This window comes from Canis aureus, chromosome 33, assembly GCF_053574225.1.
Source record: "Canis aureus isolate CA01 chromosome 33, VMU_Caureus_v.1.0, whole genome shotgun sequence".
Lineage (NCBI taxonomy): Eukaryota > Metazoa > Chordata > Mammalia > Carnivora > Canidae > Canis > Canis aureus.
The window spans coordinates 22,261,961-22,280,481 of record NC_135643.1 but is presented as its reverse complement, the minus strand read 5'-3'; the positions used below and the strand labels follow the sequence as shown (position 1 = coordinate 22,280,481).

Below are 18,521 nucleotides of genomic sequence, written 5' to 3'. Positions count from 1 at the left end.
TCACAGTCTGGAGAGAGATTTTCCAGATCAAGCTGTCAGCAGGATTGGTTTCTATAGATGACTGTCTTCTTCCTGTATCTTCACATCATCTTCCCTCTGTACATCTCTGTGTCCAAATTTCCTACTTTTGTAAGGACTTTGGTCATACTGGATTAGGGCCTATCTTAATGACCTTATTTTAACTAAATTACCTCTCTAAAGATCCTGTATCAAATAGAGTCACACTCTGAGGTCCTAGGGGTTAGGACTTTAATATATGAATTTGGGGGGAGAAGAGGACAAAATTCAGCCCATACTAGTAAGCCAACACTATGCAGCAAAATGACAAACTGCTCCACAGGGCCCTCAGATTCATCCCCTGGTTATACTCAGTTGGCTTCTAAAGAGAAGGTCATACTGAAAAAAAATACAATGGGATTGACACCTTCCCTTTTGGATGTGCTTCTACTTCGAGGAGAAGAAAAGAATGCAGCTTCTAACCTAAAAACCCAATTCTCAGTTGCTGGCATAAAAGGGAAAAAATCTATTACAGATTCCTATACCAGAACTTGAAAATAGACTATTTTAACAAATTATTTCAACTCAATTTGTTTAGCCAAATAAATCAATCAGAAATTGTTAACTTGGAGAATAACAGAGGGATTCTACAGACTTTAATTCAGAATTATTCTAAGTACAAAACAAAGATCATTAAATATTTTTCATGGTCATATTGAAGATACAGAGAGAAGAAAATGATAACCTTACCATAATCCAATATGGACAAAATTTTAACTATTTATACTTATAAGTATATCCTGTTTATAAATTATATATTACTCTAAGTAATTTCTATAATAGAATTTCAGGTTTGATGACTATCTCTCCCCTCATCAGGGAATTATTGGTTATTCACAACAATGAATGCCAAAGTCTGTGTGTCAATCTATGTGTGTGTGTATGATGGTATTATTTTTGTTGTTGGAGATGTGTTTTGTTTGTCTTTTTTGATATGTGTTCAGGGAGGTATTTTATTATAATTTCTTATCCTCATACCAGGACTTCAAAAGTCGTTTCTATTGATTTTGCTTCATGAGCAGGTGATCTTTCATGTATTTCTATATGTTACAAGGTTTCACAGCAGATGAATGTCTGTGTTGAAACTCTCCAAATCCTTTTTGAAATTATTTTATTTATTTAGCATTTCTTTTGAATATGTCTGACACTGTTCTAATCACTGCAGATAAAATAATGAACAAAACAAGCAAAATTCACTAACCTGTTGTAGCTTATAATTGGGGTAGAAAAATGAGGGAACAGATAAAAATTAAAACAAATAAGTAAAACATACAACATATTAAATAGTAATAAATGCCATAAAGAACAGAAGGAGAATAGAAAATCATGTGAGGTAAGGTTAACAATTTTTAAAAGGACGGGGCCAGCTGACTGGCCCAATCAATAGAGCATCTGCCTCTTGATCTCAGGGTTGTGAGTTTGAGCCCCAAGCTGGGTGTAGAGATTACTTTTTTAAAAATTAAATTAAGATGATGGGATGCTGGGATGGCTCAGGGGTGGAGTGCCTGCCTTTGGCCCAGGAAGTGATCCTGCAGTCCTGGGATTGAGTCCCACACCGGGCTCCCTGCATGGAGCCTGCTTCTCTCTCTGCTTGTGTCTCTGCCTCTCTGTGTCTATCATGTATAAATAGATTTTTTTAATTAAATTAAATTGAAAAATTAAAAATAAATAAAAGGATAGATAGAAAGAATGGGCAAAGAAAAGTAGAGAAGAATTTATCTCAAAGAGATGTATGATTGTGGCTTTGTCTAATGGAGTAAAATTCAATGAGTTTCACACAAAATCCAGAAAGATTTGAGAGAACTATTTGGCGAAACACTTCCAGCTTTAGCCCAAAAGGACAGATAGTAGGAAATGAAGTCATTGGACCCCCAAATTTCTACTTGCAGAAAGCAAGCTAAGAAAAGTATTTGGCTGCAAACACCTGGTACCTTTTATGAAGAAAGGAAGGATAGATGAGAAAGTGGAACCAAAGTGGAACCAACCACCTCCAAGTTCGGAGGGTGGAACTAAAAGCCTTAGAGAGGGACGCCTGGATGGCTCAGTGGTTGAGCATCTCTGCCTTCGTCTCAGGACGTGATCCCAGGGTCTGGGATCGAGTCTCCCATCGGGCTTCTTGCAGGGAGCCTGTTTCTCTGTGTGCCTACATCTTTCCCCCCCTTCTGTGTCTCTCATGAATAAATAAAATCTTAAAAAAAAAAAAAAAAAAGCCTAGGGAATTATTCCCAGAACTTGAGACCCAATCAAGGAACTTCCAATATTTGCCTGGCTGGACTTCAGAATTGCTATGGATTGAGAACTCCTTTGTGACTCCTATTTTGCCCCCTATTTGAACTGACCTGTCCAAGGCAGTTTTCCTCTGCCTGTCTCACCATTGTATGTTGGGTGTATGGAGGCAGATAACTTGTCTTTTTAGTCTCACAGGTCACAGATAGAAATTATATTCATAAAGTTGTACTTAAGGAAAAGTACATGGAGAGCCTCATTCACCTCTGGACCTGATTTAGATGCTGAGATTCTAAATTCTGAGGTGATACTAGAATTGGGTGAGAATTTTGGGGACCTTGGGAGGTGGTGAGTATATTTTGCACTTACAAGGAAGATGAATCATTGGAGCTGGTGGGCAGAATGTGATAGACAGCCTCTAAAATGACTCCCAATGTTCACTGCCTAATGGTATTTACATTTTGTATAAGCTCCTCCCCTTAAGTGTAGGCTGAATCTAGTGACTCTGTACTAGCCAATAGAATACAAGAGTGATAAGACACCACCAGCTACCTCATTTTTAGGGCCAAGTGCAAAATGAACCTGTAGAGCCCTTGGTTCAAGTAGTTTACTAGTAATATTTAGGACCAGAGCAGTAAGCCAAGCGTGGGCTTTTTTAATTCACAGGGCTCTGTGCAAATGCATAAGTCACACAACCATGAAGCCAGCCCCAGGGGCACCTTTCAGATTAGATTATAAAATCTGTGACACCTGTCCTTCTGCTCCTGCCACCACCACCAGAACCTCAAAATTGAAGACCCTGTTTCTTATTTGGAAATAAGGTCTTTGCAGATATACTGAGTTAAGATAACATTACAATGGCTAAGGGTGGGCCCTACATCTAAGCACTTACGACCCATGTCCTTTGTCTGATGTCCTTATAAAAAGGCCATGTGAACACTCAGAGACACATAGGGAAGAATGCCATGTGACCACGGTGGCAGAGAATGGAGTGATGCATCTGCAAACCAAGGAGCCCCAAGAATAAGCAGAGCCATCAGAAGCAAGGAGAGAGGTGTGGATATCTTCCCTCAGAGCTTCCAGAAAGAACCAAACCTGCCAACAACTTGATTTTGGACGTTCAGCCTCCTGAACTATGAGAGAATGAATTTCTGTTATTTTCAGCCACCCAGTTTGTGACACTTTGTTATGGTAGCCCTAGAAAATAAGTATACCCTTCAAAGCAAAGGCGAGACAGGCTTCCTGTCTATTATAAAAGATGTGGATTTCCAAATATCAGAGTTGTTGTGCTGTAATTCAACCCACTGCATGGGCAGGTATCACTCAACTCTCTGGGCATCACCCTGTGGGATATTGGAACTCCAAGAACTGCCACAAACGCTGAGCTCAGGCTACTGCTATTGCTGTACTATGCTGTCCTTTGTCTCCATGAAACTATGGCACATGATTCACTAACTTCTGCCCAGGTAAAACCTCAGACTCTTCGTTGTTCTTGACAGGGGTGACAGAACTTGCTGATGAATTGGATATGAAGAGTAAGATAAAGAAAAGAATCAAAAATAACCTCAAGGCACATGATTGGAGCCGTAGGGTGAAGAGTAGTTCTATTTCCTGAGATGGGGCTGACTGTGGCAGAAAGAGATACTTCATTCTTTGCATTCTGTGCCCTGATTATACCCTGAATTTACTGAAAATTCCACGTAGGTAAATCAGCATCAGCAGGTCACCTAAATGCTCTGACACTCTGCTTAAATTTTTCTATTTTTGTCTTCCAAACATCATGGGACATGTTTGCTAAAATTCAAAAGCAACATATCTAGATCATGGCTATTAATATCTAGATCACAGTTATTATTTCCATTTAAAAAGACAATGAGGTTTTTTGTAATTTTGTTTGGAAGCATTGCTGGCTCATAAGGATCACTACTTCCTTTTTCTGAGCATTCACAACCCAAGTACAACCCAAATTTTGCCACACTGATTCTCTTATTATGAATATCATGATCAAGGGGAACCTGTGTGGCTCAGTCGGTTAAGTGGCCAGTTCTTGATTTCAGCTCAGGTCATGATCTCAGGGTCTTGAGATTAAGCCCCATGTTGGCTGTGCACTCAGTGGAGAGTCTGCTTGAGACTCTCTCTCTCCTTCCGCTCCTCCCTCCCTAAAATAAAGAAATGAATCTTTAAGAAAAAAAAAAAACAAATTCACTTCAAGTTGCTGTGGGCAAGTGGCTTTGGTTTTCCTACAATGTTAGTTTGCCAATGAGTTGTGTTAGTTTGAGATCCAGTATGGATAGATCATGTTATATTTAAAAATTGGTAGGAGCTCTGTGAAGTATCATACTAGCATGGTAAGGAGGTAGCACTCAGAGGAGGCTACTGAATGGTTGGAAAAATTATTACAATAAGAAAACAAGTTAACTGTTAAGCATATAAGGAAATATACTGAAGATGATAAAAACTACATTTCTTTCTATCTGAGAAGGAACTTACAGCACATAAAGAATCGGCAAGGAAGAACCTTCTTACCACACTAGTCTTGCCTGGACTGGATTCACTGACATCTCCGTGGTAAGAAGGGGTGGGGGGTGAGCAGAGAAAAAAAGATGGATAACCACACCTCTCTCCTTGCTTCTGATGGCTCTGCTTATTCTTGGGGCTCCTTGGTTTGCAGATGCATCACTCCATTCTCTGCCACCGTGGTCACATGGCATTCTTCCCTATGTGTCTCTGAGTGTTCACATGGCCTTTTTATAAAAGATGGGAAGGGAAGGAAAGATGAAAAGTCAAGGGAAGATCCCAAGAGGATGTTTGATTAGATAGATAGATGATAGATAGATATCGATAGATATCTATATTGATATATTTATATATCTATATATGTATCTCCTGATGTTCTGGCTACTGTGTGTGAATGTATATATATAAACAGTCATATATATGTATGTCTATTCATGACTTGCACATATGGGTTGTGCTTCAGTTTGTGTATGTCAGGTTAAGTGTATTTATGGACAAAATGCTAGTTTAACTGAAATAATCTTCATAAAGTGGACACAATCTTAAAAAGATTCCTGTAAAGAAAGCATGGAATGAAGTGAATACTAATGTTATAAGGCTTAGTGACCAAGGAATTTCATGGGTGTCTGATTCACATGACTCCAGTCACTGGAACAAGAGGACCAGGTTTGGAGTGCTGAGGAGAGAGGGCGCAGGGGTTCACGACTTTTGTTTGGGTCATATTTGGCTCAAAGAAGTGCTACAAAGCAGGCTGTTGGATAGGGATGTTGGGAATTTTACAGATATCTAGACTAAACATTTGAGCCACCTGAATAAAGGTGGTAATTTCAGTTACATAGAGTTAAAGACATTTTAACTTTAAATATCAAGATTTCGCTTTTTGGAAGTTTCATATCTCTTGTGATCTGTCTTCCTCTATTGTCAATAATTAGAATTCTTTATATATATTCTAATGTTTTTAAAGTAATGCTTTTTAAATTTAAAGGCAAATGTTTCCAATCTGGAATCTTACAAGACAAGTTCACAGTATATTTTTTCATGAGTAAATATATCAACAACTTTTTATATGGGTTGCTGAAAAGGGCCATTTGAAATCAGCTGTTCCATTTTTTAAAGCATGCAATTTTCAAATATACAAAAAAAGAAATTAGGTTTCCCATGCACCCACCAGCCATATTTGGTTGGTTTATATTTTGCCATATTTGCTCCAAGTATTTTTTAAGAAATACAACGTTGTAGAAATAATAACACATTCACTGTCAGCTCTTGTCTGCTCTCTTCCTAGAGGTAACCACCAAACCTGCATTAAGGGTAAAACATCCTAATAAATATTTTTAGGCAAGGATGGGTTTCAGTTCACTATATCAACAGGGATAAATCTTAAATATAAATGTTAAGGAGGAAAAAAAGAAAGTCTCAAACTATTTCAGTATTTCATATTTGAATGAAGATAATATTTAATTAGCATTGCTAAAGCTAACACATCAAATTGCTTTACTCTTTGTTGGAATATTTTTCAACCAGTACAGTGTTGATATCAACTGATCAGAAGCCAGAGATTATTTTACCATTGCAGTTCGTTTGGTAGAAATCCATTAAAACACAAAATTCATTACAGGGAAAACTAGTTTTAAAAGGATCCTTAAGTGATGACATGACTAGAATCAATATTTCAGTCCCTGACTAAGGTCAATTCTGTAAGTTTGAGGACATAATTTGTGCTAAACTCTGTGGTCGCAAAAATAAACATATGACCCAGACCATGCTCTCAAGCATTCCAAAGTGGTGGAGCAGAAATATAAGCAGATTGCAAAACAGCATGATAAGCACCTTAATAAAGATGCAAAATGTATAAATTTCCAAGGATGAGAGGATGGTGTCTAATTCTGCCAAGTAAAGTTCTTCCAAAAGTTCTGCCACTGATGGGACCAACATTTTTTGGCCTAGAGAACAGTTAACATGGATCAAATTGTCTGAAATTGAATTCCCTACTTTCTCCCTCACAAATGACCTCTTCCTCAGTTCTCCTACATTCAGTCAGTTGCTAGTCTCACCTGATCAGACTCCTGCCATCTCTTACGCAGTCACCTTTCTCCTCCCTGCTGGCACGGACTAGACTCAACCGCCACCACCTCATTCGGAGTTATTCAGCAATCTAGCTCATCACCAAGCCCAGCCTTGAGGTCCCCAATCCATCTGTAGAGGAACCATTGGGTTCGGTGATCCTCCTTGTCTTCCATGGCACCATGTACCTATCCCATTACAGTGGAAAAGCAGCCACAGCCAACTGTGAAACAATTTCCCACATTACTATCTTTTGAAAACAGCTTTGCCCTATTCATGGTCGATATTCACTTTCCTATTGTGAGGAGCATTTTTCCATTATATGTTCATGATAATATCAATTTCAATAAATGAATGCTGCCCGCACAGCAATTAAGGAAGCACACCCACATTTTATAAGTTCTGCAAAGGAAACGATGTTTTGTGTATGTTCACTTATTTTTGTTTTGGTTGTTTTTAAAGATTTTATTTATTCATTCATGAGAGACACACAGAGAGAGGCAGAGACACAGGTAGAGGGAGAGGCTACCCACAGGGAGCCTGATGCAGGACTCGATCCCAGGACCCCAGGATCACAACCTGAGCCAAAGACAGCCACTCAACCACTAAGCCACCCAGGGGCCCCTGTTCATTTATTTTTGTATTCCTACGGCTTCACTAACTGCCTCATACACCATGGCTCATTCAATATTTGAATGAATGAATTTGAATGGAGTATGACTTGAACTTAATTTAAAGAATTGACTGATTATCTTTCTTTGTTCTTAGCCAATTCTCAAGAAGAATCAGTTTGAGACTTTCAAGTATTTAAGAAGAAATATTAAAACATACCATGTGTTGGTAATTATAAAATTCAAAGTAGCTAAAAAACTAAAAAAGCAAAAATCCCCTGAGATAACAGTTTTGAATTTGCCTTGGAGGTACTACAATGGTTGTTACGAGGCCAAACTGACACTCAGTCTCACAAGCCACAAACAAGGTTTCAGCTAACAATATGTTTGCCAAGCTTTGTTGAGGGAAATGGGACAGGAGGTACAGTAAGTGCAGTCTATGCATGTCGTCGGAAGACCCACAAGCCACCCATCACCCACAGCTGGTGGGGCAGCTGCAGGACATGCCTGTGGTCACTGGCCACAGTGAAGCCACCCTCAACTTCCCCGCTATCTTTTAAACTGTTCCAGTCCTACTGGCCTGAGGCCTGCATACCAACCCACGGAATCCACCCCCCCACACCCCACCCCCGCCTTGCAGTTTGCACAGAGCAAAGGTAAATAAAGCAAATTAGACACAACATTCCAGGGTTTATCTTCCCTCTGTGGTGGCCAAGGAAAGCTTACCAAGAAAAGAGGGGAGGTCACTCCTCTTCCATCAGCCCAAGCCCCGTGTTAACCCTTTACATACAGCCTACTATTTTTTCATGTCCTCAGTATTAATAAATAACTGATAAACAGACAGGTAAATTGGGAGGGAAAAGACAATCTTGAGTTAAATTACAAGCTAAAGAGGACCTACAGCTTCTCCAATTAAGTGTGTGTTTCATTCTTTCTGTGGCTGCTGCTGCATCTCCTACTCTGTCCTAGATACTTATTGTTCAGTAGTAATCAGAGGCATTCTACAAATACTTCCTGAAGATTAACTTGGTCTTCATGTTGGAAAAGGAAGCTCCTAGCAGTGCCTGTAATCCATGTGTGCACCCCTGTGTAGAAAACACTGGTCCTGGCTAATATGGGGATGGAGGGGGGAGGGTGCAGAGTGAAAGCTTAGGAGAACATACTAGGAATGTTGCAAACCACTATTGCCTTAAAGAGAACTACAATAATTAGATATAGGAGCATTTATTCTTTTTTTTAAGATTTTATTTATTTATGCATGAGAGATGCAGAGAGGCAGAGACACAGGCAGAGGGAGAAGCAGACTCCCTACGAGGAGCCTGATGCGGTGCTCAATCCCAGGACCTTGGGATCAGAACCTGACCCAAAGGCAGCTGCTCAACCACTGAGCCACCCAGGTGCCCCTAGGAGCATTAATTCTTCAAAGTCCCTCAAATCCTAATTATATGGACAGAAAGCTAAAAAAAAAAAAAAAATTTAGGTCCAAACTGGAATGAAATTTGACTTTTCTTCTCTTATTTATAAATTAAAAAGTAAATTCTAATGACTATATCATTTTAAAAGTCAGGTCAGTATTAAAAAGACAAGTCTGTATTTTGTTTGTTGGATATTTGATGGCCAAAGAATGCCACTGATATTTGAGACCAATTTAATCTTAGGGACAAAGTAGAGTTTTCACACAAGGAATTGATTTTGTTTTTCCTTCTCCCCCTGGAGAACTGAAATCATTACCCTATCCTAAACTTTATGGATGTCAGGTAGCTTCACAGAAATTTCCATGGGAGCTAATTTCATATTTGAATTTAAAAAGGATAATCCCATATCAATGGCCTATTTAGTCACTGTCCTTCTATGATCTAGTTAGCAACCAGTTCTTAGGGAGCAGTTAGTTCCCTACAAAGCTTTAGCACCTCCATAATTGTCAGACTATGGCTAAATATGGTACAATAAACAAATGTTTATGTGTGTTCTTTCCTGAAACCTCACTAAATTGGCAGAAAACCAACTGGGAGTGGGACTGGGGAGGTGGGAACAAGAAAACAAAAAGATAAAAGAGGATTAAATCATCTTTCCAGAAAATCTAACTTCAACATAATAAGACATCTGTGAAGAAATCAGAGAAAATGAAATGGAGAAAATTATCAAAACATGATTCAAGAAAATCTCCAGAACTGAAAAAGAGTTTTCAGACTAAAAGGTCACACCAAGATGAAAAAAGGAGTCCAGTACAATGGGGGGGAAAGTCATATAAACACATATCACTGAGAAACTTCAGAACATTAGCTATAGAAAATAAGATTCTAAAAGCTTCCAGGAGAGTGAGGGGAATGAGAAGAAAAGGAAAAAGAACTCACATACCAAGAAGCATGAATCAGAATATACCAGATGTTTCAGTATCAAAGCTATATTCATACCTAGAACATAGTAGAAAAATCTCTTCAAATTTGAAGAATAAAGTATTACAAGTCTCAAATTCTACACCTTGTCTAACTATAAAATAAATATGATGATAGAATGAGAACATTTTCCTTTTCAGAGATGCAAAGGCCTCCAAGGTTCAGTGCCACACTAGAGCAGGGGCATGAACCAAGAAGGAGGGAGTGTCAAGGCTCCAAGAATGAAGAATGTGGTCCAAGAGGAAAGCAACGGGGACTTCCAGGATGATGTGGTGGGAAATCCCAAGAAGGCAGCTGGAAAGCAAGTGGAAGGGACAGAGAGCCCCAGACTGGAGTAGCAGAATGGAACTTGTGTCTTCAAGAAAATGGGGAAGCTGAGAGATTATCCGAAGTGCTAGAAGATATTAAGAGGAAGTCAATACTTTGTGAAGCAATACAGGATGAATTAGCTATAGGTACATGGAGAACTAAGGAGAAAAAGTAAATTACAACTACCTAGAAAACAAAGTTATAGAAGAAAGTAATTATAATCATGATACTGATGGGGTTCAAAACAGGATACCCCAAAATACAGCACCTTGGCGTATTGAATCTTTCAAGCTAAGTTTGAGAAAACAGCAGAAGCAGGAAGGTTTCTCTGACATTCCTCTCCCCTTCTCACCTGAAGCAGATCATAAGACCCTCATTTGAGACGTGCCCCCACTATACCTACAAGAAAGCGGTATCCTTATCTCTGAGACCCAGAATCCAAATGAAGAGGCTTTGCTGAGCTTTTTCCAGGTTGCTACACTTCACTCATACTTCTTGTCCTGTTTCTCCGTGAGGTTCCATTCTTCAGCAAATCCCACATAGAAACACTCAGATTATAATTTCTTCAAAAGGTCTTCTTTTCCTTATGAAGACTCCTGTGTCATGTAAAAGTTATATTAAGTATATTTGTATGCTTTTCTCCTGTCTTTGTTAGTTTATTTTTCATAAAAGATTTTATTTATTTTAGAGAGAGTGCACACACAGCACCCACACAACACACACGCACACATGCATCGGGTGGGGAGGGGCAGAGGGAGAGGGAGAGAATCTCAAGCAGACTCTGTGCTCAGTGAGAAGCCAACTCAGGGCTGGATTCCACAACATGGGTTTCCATCCCAGGTCCCTGAGATCATGACCTGAGCTGAAACCAAGAGTCTGACATTTGACTGAGCCACTCAAGCGCCTCTCTTTGCTGGTTTAATTTTTCAGACACAACCAAGGACCCTAGGAGGGCCAACGAAAATTTTTTCCTCCCCTACATTAGACTACTATTTAAATGTGCATAATAATGACAACTGAATGTTGATTCAGCCAAAAATGAAGCTGCAGCTATACTAGAAAGAGGAGAGGATAACTATTTGAGGGGCAGGGGAGCAGAGGCTAGAATTGGGAATTGATCAATAATACATAAATTGAACAAAATAGCATTACATGACTGTTATTTAAAAATATGACAGCAAACACCAGGAGGAAGGTCTAAAAGTTGAAAGTGGTTTTCTTTGAGGAGCAATAATCAGGAGAAGGAAGGGGAAGAAAAGTGTCATTTTTAAATTATAAGCCTTATGAAATACTGAACTTTTTTAAACTATGTCTGCATATAGCTTTGAAAGTTAAAATTTAGTTTAGAAAGTAGAAAAAATATGACAGCTTTTTCATCAAACAGCCAAATGAATTATAAATAATGACAAATAACATCTTTTAGATGGGTGATCCAGGAAAATAAATATTGAACAAGCATAGACCCTTGTGACTTCCTGTTGAAGGTGTAATAATTCATAGCTAGCAACACTATTAGAATGCTCCTGGAGATGTGGCATTCCCATCTTGAACCTCATCACTGGATAACTCTTCTGCCAAAACTTAAAAGTGCTGCTAGCTGCAGTTTGTTTTGCACCTGGCAGTCCACCTCTCAGGCTGCTATGTGAACCATTTTAGGTGTGAACAGGGAATAACAACAGTAATTTCATTATGCATTGTCACAATTGTTCCAATTTAATCTCACATTTATAGCACCAAGAACTAACACAGAGCCATTTAGTTAACTCTACTATAAATGCCAAAACAAAATAAAACTTTGCCATTATAAGAACCAAAGGGGGTATTTTGGATATTTTGATGAGGACTTTCTGCTGTATCATCCTGGTAAATCTTAAATGGTTGCAAATTATAGATATTTTGGAGACTTTATCGATTTTAAAGTGCTTAGAACTCAAAAGATCTATTGCTGAATTATTAATAATTGGCAGTTTACACAGACAAAATAGCCATATAAATTTATCAGCACTCCACACAAGAGGGAGATGTGCAGCTTCTCCTTGTCTTTTTTTTTTAATCAGTGTATTTTCATGTGGCTGGTCATAATTCACCCAAAGTAGATAGGAAACCTTGGATAGAATAGCAAAAAAAACAAAAAGCAATGTGTTTCCTTTCACAGCCCATTCTGCCCATATCATTCAACTTATATAAGTCAGTCACATTCATTTTACATTTTCATTTGGACTTAGCTGTAATTATACAGCAATAAATAGTGAAACAGGGTCCGTTAAGAGAGTTGGCCATTTAACTTGTTGCTAGGGGAAGATCTAGCTCCTAAAGCAGAATCAGGGCTATTCCTGGTATATCTAGCAAGTTCTCAGTTATTAGGACTGATAAATGGCAGTTGTTTCAGGTCAGAATCAAAGACTAGAGTTCCATTTTGTTGTTTTAAGTCAATGGAAACTGAACCTCTTAAGTTTCAACTAAGGCACAGAAGAGAGAGTTTAAAATCTTCCACATTACATCTCTGGTATAATAATACACAAGATACTGTCTATAGTGGTTGCCTCTAAGGAGCAAGACTGATGGGTAGAGGTGAAGAGGGACAGGTAGGGAGCTAGTGATAGGAGATTAGGGGGCCTTTTCCTTACGAACTAATTCTTGAATTATATACCATGTACATACCTTACCATTGAAAAAAACTAATTTTAAAAAACAATATATATGAGGGTGTATCTATAGTCTTATAATCTTCATACAATTTCTATCCCTGAGACATCAGTGTTACTTGTTAGCACAGCAATCACAATAGTTTCCATTCAAGAATATTCTGTTAAACTGAGCTTTATGTTAATATATCCCATAGCTTTTTTTTTTTTCTTGTGAGTACATCACAACTCCTTCTTAACTTCCTTTGGTTCCTGGTTATGTGTGTGTGCATGTTTATAGCTGGGAACTGAATTGTTATGCTCCCTGAAAGTGTTTCTAACTCCCTGTCCTTGGGGCCTGTCAGGTGTGCAGTGTCCATTAGCCATCAACCGAGAGAAAAGAAATGCGGAGAGATAAAGAGGTATATTTAAATGCAGCTGGAAAGAGTAATATAAATCAAGACTGGCATCCTTAAAGGGCCTAGTGTTGTATTTCTGGCTGCAAAAGATATCTAAAATGAGAATTAATTTGCATTTTTTTCATCTGCTGATTTGCCATCACAAAATTGCTGACATTCCCCCTTTCCCCACCTCTGCAGCCCCCATCACCTTTACTTACCTATATTTGAATAATCCACTCTCTGATAACTTAGAGTAAGAGCATGTTAAAATATAAGTGAGCTGAAAATACTGAGAGCAAACAAATCTGGTAGCACATTTTTATTCTTATCCAGAATTTTATTTTTTAAAAGCTCTAAATTTTCAGTATTAAGCTAATTTTCAAAGGATAGAAAATTAAACTGATGTTGATATTAGTCCTCCAATTTTCTAGCTAAGTTTGTATAAATTAAGTCGTATTTATATAATTCCTAACAGCTGGCTAAAAAAAAAGTAAGGAAAAGAAAAATGTAAAGCTAGCTATCTGGTGTCAAATAATCATTCTCGCTAAATTTTAATGAGTTTTTTTCTTTTAACAATTTATTGTTTTTAAATATATTAACGTTAACTGGGAAGCCCAGATTTGTGTGTATATGGAAATTTTGAGAGTTTTTTTGATGTGTATAATTTTGAATAAATCTATCTTCAATAGAAACTCCTGGGTGGCTCAGTGGTTGGGTGTCTGTCTTCGACTCAGGTTGTTATCCCGGGGTCCTGGGTAGAGTTTTGCATCGGGCTCCCCGTGGGGAGCCTGCTTCTCCCTCTGCCTATGTTTTTGTGCCTCTCATGATCAAATAAATAAAATCTTTTTAAAAATCCACTTGCAATATATTTTCCAAGAAAACTGAAATACTTCATGTATAAAGTCTTGATTCTGGAGCATTCTGGGAAAACGCAGTGTGGTTCCTATTTTACATAACTATGACTGATGATTAATCACATTTTGTCCTCTTTCCCAGTTCCATCTTGTATCCTGGAATTGAGCACCTACCTCCCATTTATGCCACGAACGCGGAGGGTACGCCTTGTACTTCCAGGGCAGATTTGCTCCCAAGGCATATTTGTCACTCTCATGGGATCTTCTTTGCTGCCTCTGAGGCATCCAGGGCTTCATCTTTTTCTTCTCAAGTAAGATTCTCTGTTCAGTCTGTGCTCACCAGAAGGGTAGAGGATTCTCATTTATTGTGCTTGGCCTGGAGTTGACTCTCCAGGGGACCTTTATTCTTCCCTTCCCCTCTCTCAACTTCTATCCCCTTTCATCCTCCCTCCAGGCCAGGCTTTGCTGGGTAGCTCCTTTTCCTTTTCTGATTTATGCTTGAGGTAAAGCAGCTGTCTTTTAAAGATAAGAACCTGAGAACAGAGATACCAAATGGTTGTAAAGAATAACATGGAAAAGACAAAAAAGCCCCTTTGCCTAAAAATAGCTTTGTCATTAGCCCTTTTTATGCTGAGCATCCAGTTTTATTTCCCCTGTCCCTCTGTTTACACAGACTAAGTCAGTCAAACTACCCTCACCTGAAGAAAAACAAGGGGTACAAAGGAAATCCTTGACTCCAGGCTATTTTTTACCAAAATAATACAGTATAAAGGTGGCTAATTTGAATTTTCTTTACTTTCAGTAACTGCTAAAATTATAGTATAATATAAAAGAAGTGGCTTTTGGACAAAAAGAAAGTATGGGACAAAAAGAGGAATCAGAAGAAAACGAACTATGAAAACGAAGGAAAATGGGAAGAAAAGGAAGATAAACTAGAAATCAAGCTAGAAGCAAAGGAAAAATACAGATTATATTGATAGAGTTAAGTCATACATTAGGATCCACAAAATGGAGGCAACCCCGGTGGCCTTTCCCACATCACAAATCTAAACCTAAGTTAGCCTGCACTTAGGGGAAACACCTCACTGTCAGAGAATCCCAGCATACACCAATCCCAATCCTTCAATTTAACATTAGCTAGCTTACTTTACCCTAGAAAACAGGAACTGTTAGCCCTACACAGAAATCCTGACCTGCTAGCCCATCATGCTCTGTTTCTGCGCACGTGTGTGTGCACACACAGACACACACACACACAAAGGGGGAAAGGGCAGAAGAAGAGAGAATCCCTAGCCAACTCCCTGTTCAGCATGGAGCTGAATTTAGGGCTGGATCTCAGTACCCTGAGGTCATGACGTGAGCCAAATCAGGAGTCAGATGCATTAACTGAGTGGCCCAGTCTGGCGCCCCTCTGCCTTGCTGCTTCTAATGTCCTATAAAACTGGCTTTTCTCCCAAAGTCCTCCAGACCAGTGCTCCTCTGCTTGTAAGGAACTGTATTTGGTAATCCAAATCCATGGATTATTTCCCTTGAATAAAGGACATCAAATTCATTACTAAGGTGTTTTAGTTTTGCCACTCGACAATATAGGTCTTCCTCAATTTATAATGGGGTTATGTCCAATAACCCTATCGTAAATTGATAATATTGTAAGTTGAAAATGCATTTAATGCATCTAACCTACAGAACATCCAGCTTAGCCTAGCCTACCTTGAACATGGCTCAGAACACTTACACTAGCCCATAGCTGGGCAAAATCATCTAACACAAAGCCTATTTTGTAATAGAGTGTTAACTAGCTCATGTAATTTATTGAATACTGCATTGATAGAGAATGGTTGTATGGATTCAAAATAATTTAAGTATATCAGTTGTTTACCCTCATGATTATGTAGGAGCCATCTCAAAACAGGCAGATGTAGAGGAGACAGCCTCTGAGGTGAGAATGGTCTGAATAGGCTTCATTTCCCTGCATATTCCTCAAGGATAAAGTTACATCACAAATGAACATTCAGCAAAAAGTGACCTCACTCCTCTATCTGTAGGGTGTAAATTATAATGTAATAAAGAGAAAGGTCAACACATACTCTGCTTCAGTGTCAGTTAGCCGGGGTTAAGACCCTGCCAGACTACTGTGAATTATTTCATGATCTAAGACCCTGTCACTTGATGTATGATCAACAAGCCAACAATGTTGGCCTTCACCTGTGAGCTGGTTAAAGATGCAGAATCTCAGGTCCCACTCCAGACCTACTGAATCGGAATTTGCATACTAACCAGACTGCCAAGTCTCTTAGAAGTTTGAGAAATACTGATCTAGGCCGAGTTACCTAATCTATGCGTGTCCCAGATTCCTCATTTACAAAGTGGGCATGCTAGCACTTACACTCAGCATTGTGAGGAATGAGGAATACATGTAGAGGGATAGCAAATGTCTAATAACCATTAATAAAGACATATCATAAAATATGGTTCAGGGTTCTGAAATTGAATTTTATGCTCTGGTGCACAAACAATTAAATGTAACTAAAGCTGGGTTTTCATTCTAAATGCTAACTGACTTTTATGACCACTTCCCCAAATGAAATAGTCATTTAAAAATGAGTGGTTTCAAAAGGGCCATCCATATTAATTGCCCAGCTTAGCAATTCACTTACTTTTCTGGAAATCAGTCTTTATCGGAGTATAAGAGGAGTTAGTTCAACTAAGGCCTTTTCTAATTCTATATTTTTATTTTAAGATTTGCTATGAAGACTAATAGACTTAACAGTGATTAATTTGGAATGCTACAAATTAGACATATAGTTGGTATAATTCTCAGCCTTTCTGAGTATAAAACTCTGAGCAGGACAAAAGAACAAAAAAAGATGACCAGAGTAAGAGGCCAGCCTAAAGAAGGGATTGAAAGGTATCTTGTAGATCTCTGATTTCTTTTCTACAAATATGCAATCTCTAGGGCTGCATACGATTAAATATGTTAAGCCAGAAATGCTTAAAATCACAGTGCCTAAAAGGCTCTTGCTTAAAAATGCTACTTCCTAGGACCCGATCTCTTGAGATTCTGATGCAGGAAGTCTAAAGGATGAAGCTTCGGAATTTGTATTTATAGCAAACACCCCAAGAAATTATGACATTGGCAGACACAATGTGAGAAACTCCGGCTAGGTGATTTTTCTTATGACCAAACATAGTTTGATTATTGCATATTAGATCATTTAATATAACAATATTATTTTACTCACAGGTACTCCATACTGTTGTACATAGGTAAAACCACTGTCATTTGGGAAATCTGAGTATGAGTTTCAACTGCGATAAAAGCTCTATGTTGGGCATGATAAGCAACAGTACAGCAAACTATTTAATGTCTGTTTCTCTTTTCTTATGTTGTTAGTGGGGAAGCAAGTGGCTCAATATGCACCCAGCCACTTGCCCGTGCCTGGCCTGGCAAATCAGAACGCTCTATTCCTCCTTGTCACTTTGATTAGCTCAGGAATTTGCAAGTGACCTGAGCCCAGCCAATAGGAGCCAGCTCCAGAACGTTCGCTGAAACTTTTGGGGGAAAGAACTGTATTTTTTGACGTAACTAAACCTCCAGCTAAACATGATCCAGGGTTATATTTGGCATCACCAAAGAAAGCCTGGCTGAAAACGATGCCAATACTAGAGAAAACAATATCAAGACTTTAAATAAGAAAGAGGATGACATTGTCTACGGGGACAGATAAATTACACCTAGACTTCCAGCACAAGAACTTCTTTCTCTCTCTCCTACTTAAGCAATTATCATGCAGTTGGAGATTTCCAACAAATGTTGACTAATTTGTTTGCTAATGAAATAAAAATCCTTAGTCACAGATGACAAGGCCAAAAAGCTGTTCAAATTATTATTGCAATATTTTGGCAACCCATTTAAAAATATGTAACGCACACATGTATATGACTTTTAAAAATTTAATCAGCAGAGCAATCAAAAACATCTGTATAACTACCAGACATTAAAATTAGGCACTATCCATAAGTTATCATTTTTCTTTATACAATTTGCCAAACAATTCCCTAATCGCAACCAAAAACCATTCAGCTTGAAGGATGAGTCACATCCTGATTGTCTGGTTCTAGCTTAAAATCTCAATGTTCAGAGCCCTCTGTTTTCTTGCATCCTTATTGTTTTTGAAATCTGGAAACCATCTCTTTCTCCAAGCTCCTGCCTCTGTAAGAATCAATGAAGATCAGGGATTCACTAAATTGGTAGATTTGAAGTTTTCCTCTTCATACAGATTTTTAAAGATTAAAAGGATGGCCTCAAGTGAGCAATCCTTATTCTTTTAACATGCTGCCATCATGTGGCTGCTTTGCTCATTCACATTCAAAAGTTTCACAAAGATTGCAATGTTTCTAGTGACCAGCAAGGTGCGAAGGAGGAAGCCCCAAAGAAACTGAATATGAATAGAATACATTC

The 18,521-nt window shown here is 38.5% G+C and overlaps 1 protein-coding gene across 10 annotated transcripts in view; it reads right to left on the bottom strand.

The window, feature by feature from the left end:
• The window catches only part of LOC144303746 (uncharacterized), a 35,892-nt gene extending 19,817 nt beyond the window's left edge, over positions 1-16,075 (bottom strand). For 8 of the 10 annotated variants that reach the window (XR_013370719.1, XR_013370716.1, XR_013370717.1 and 5 more), the window contains exons 1-2: positions 15,939-16,075; positions 14,234-14,592 (exon numbers count right to left, since the gene is read on the bottom strand). Coding sequence is in view for 3 of the 10 variants with exons in the window: in XM_077882123.1 (XP_077738249.1) it covers positions 14,234-14,356 (123 nt within the window). In the remaining 7 variants the exon portion in view is untranslated. Of the gene's footprint in view, positions 1-10,579; positions 10,777-14,233; positions 14,593-15,938 lie in introns of all 10 variants that reach the window. The other 2 variants (XR_013370720.1, XR_013370721.1) reach the window with 1 other exon arrangement.
• Between the last annotated feature and the right edge of the window lie 2,446 nt (positions 16,076-18,521).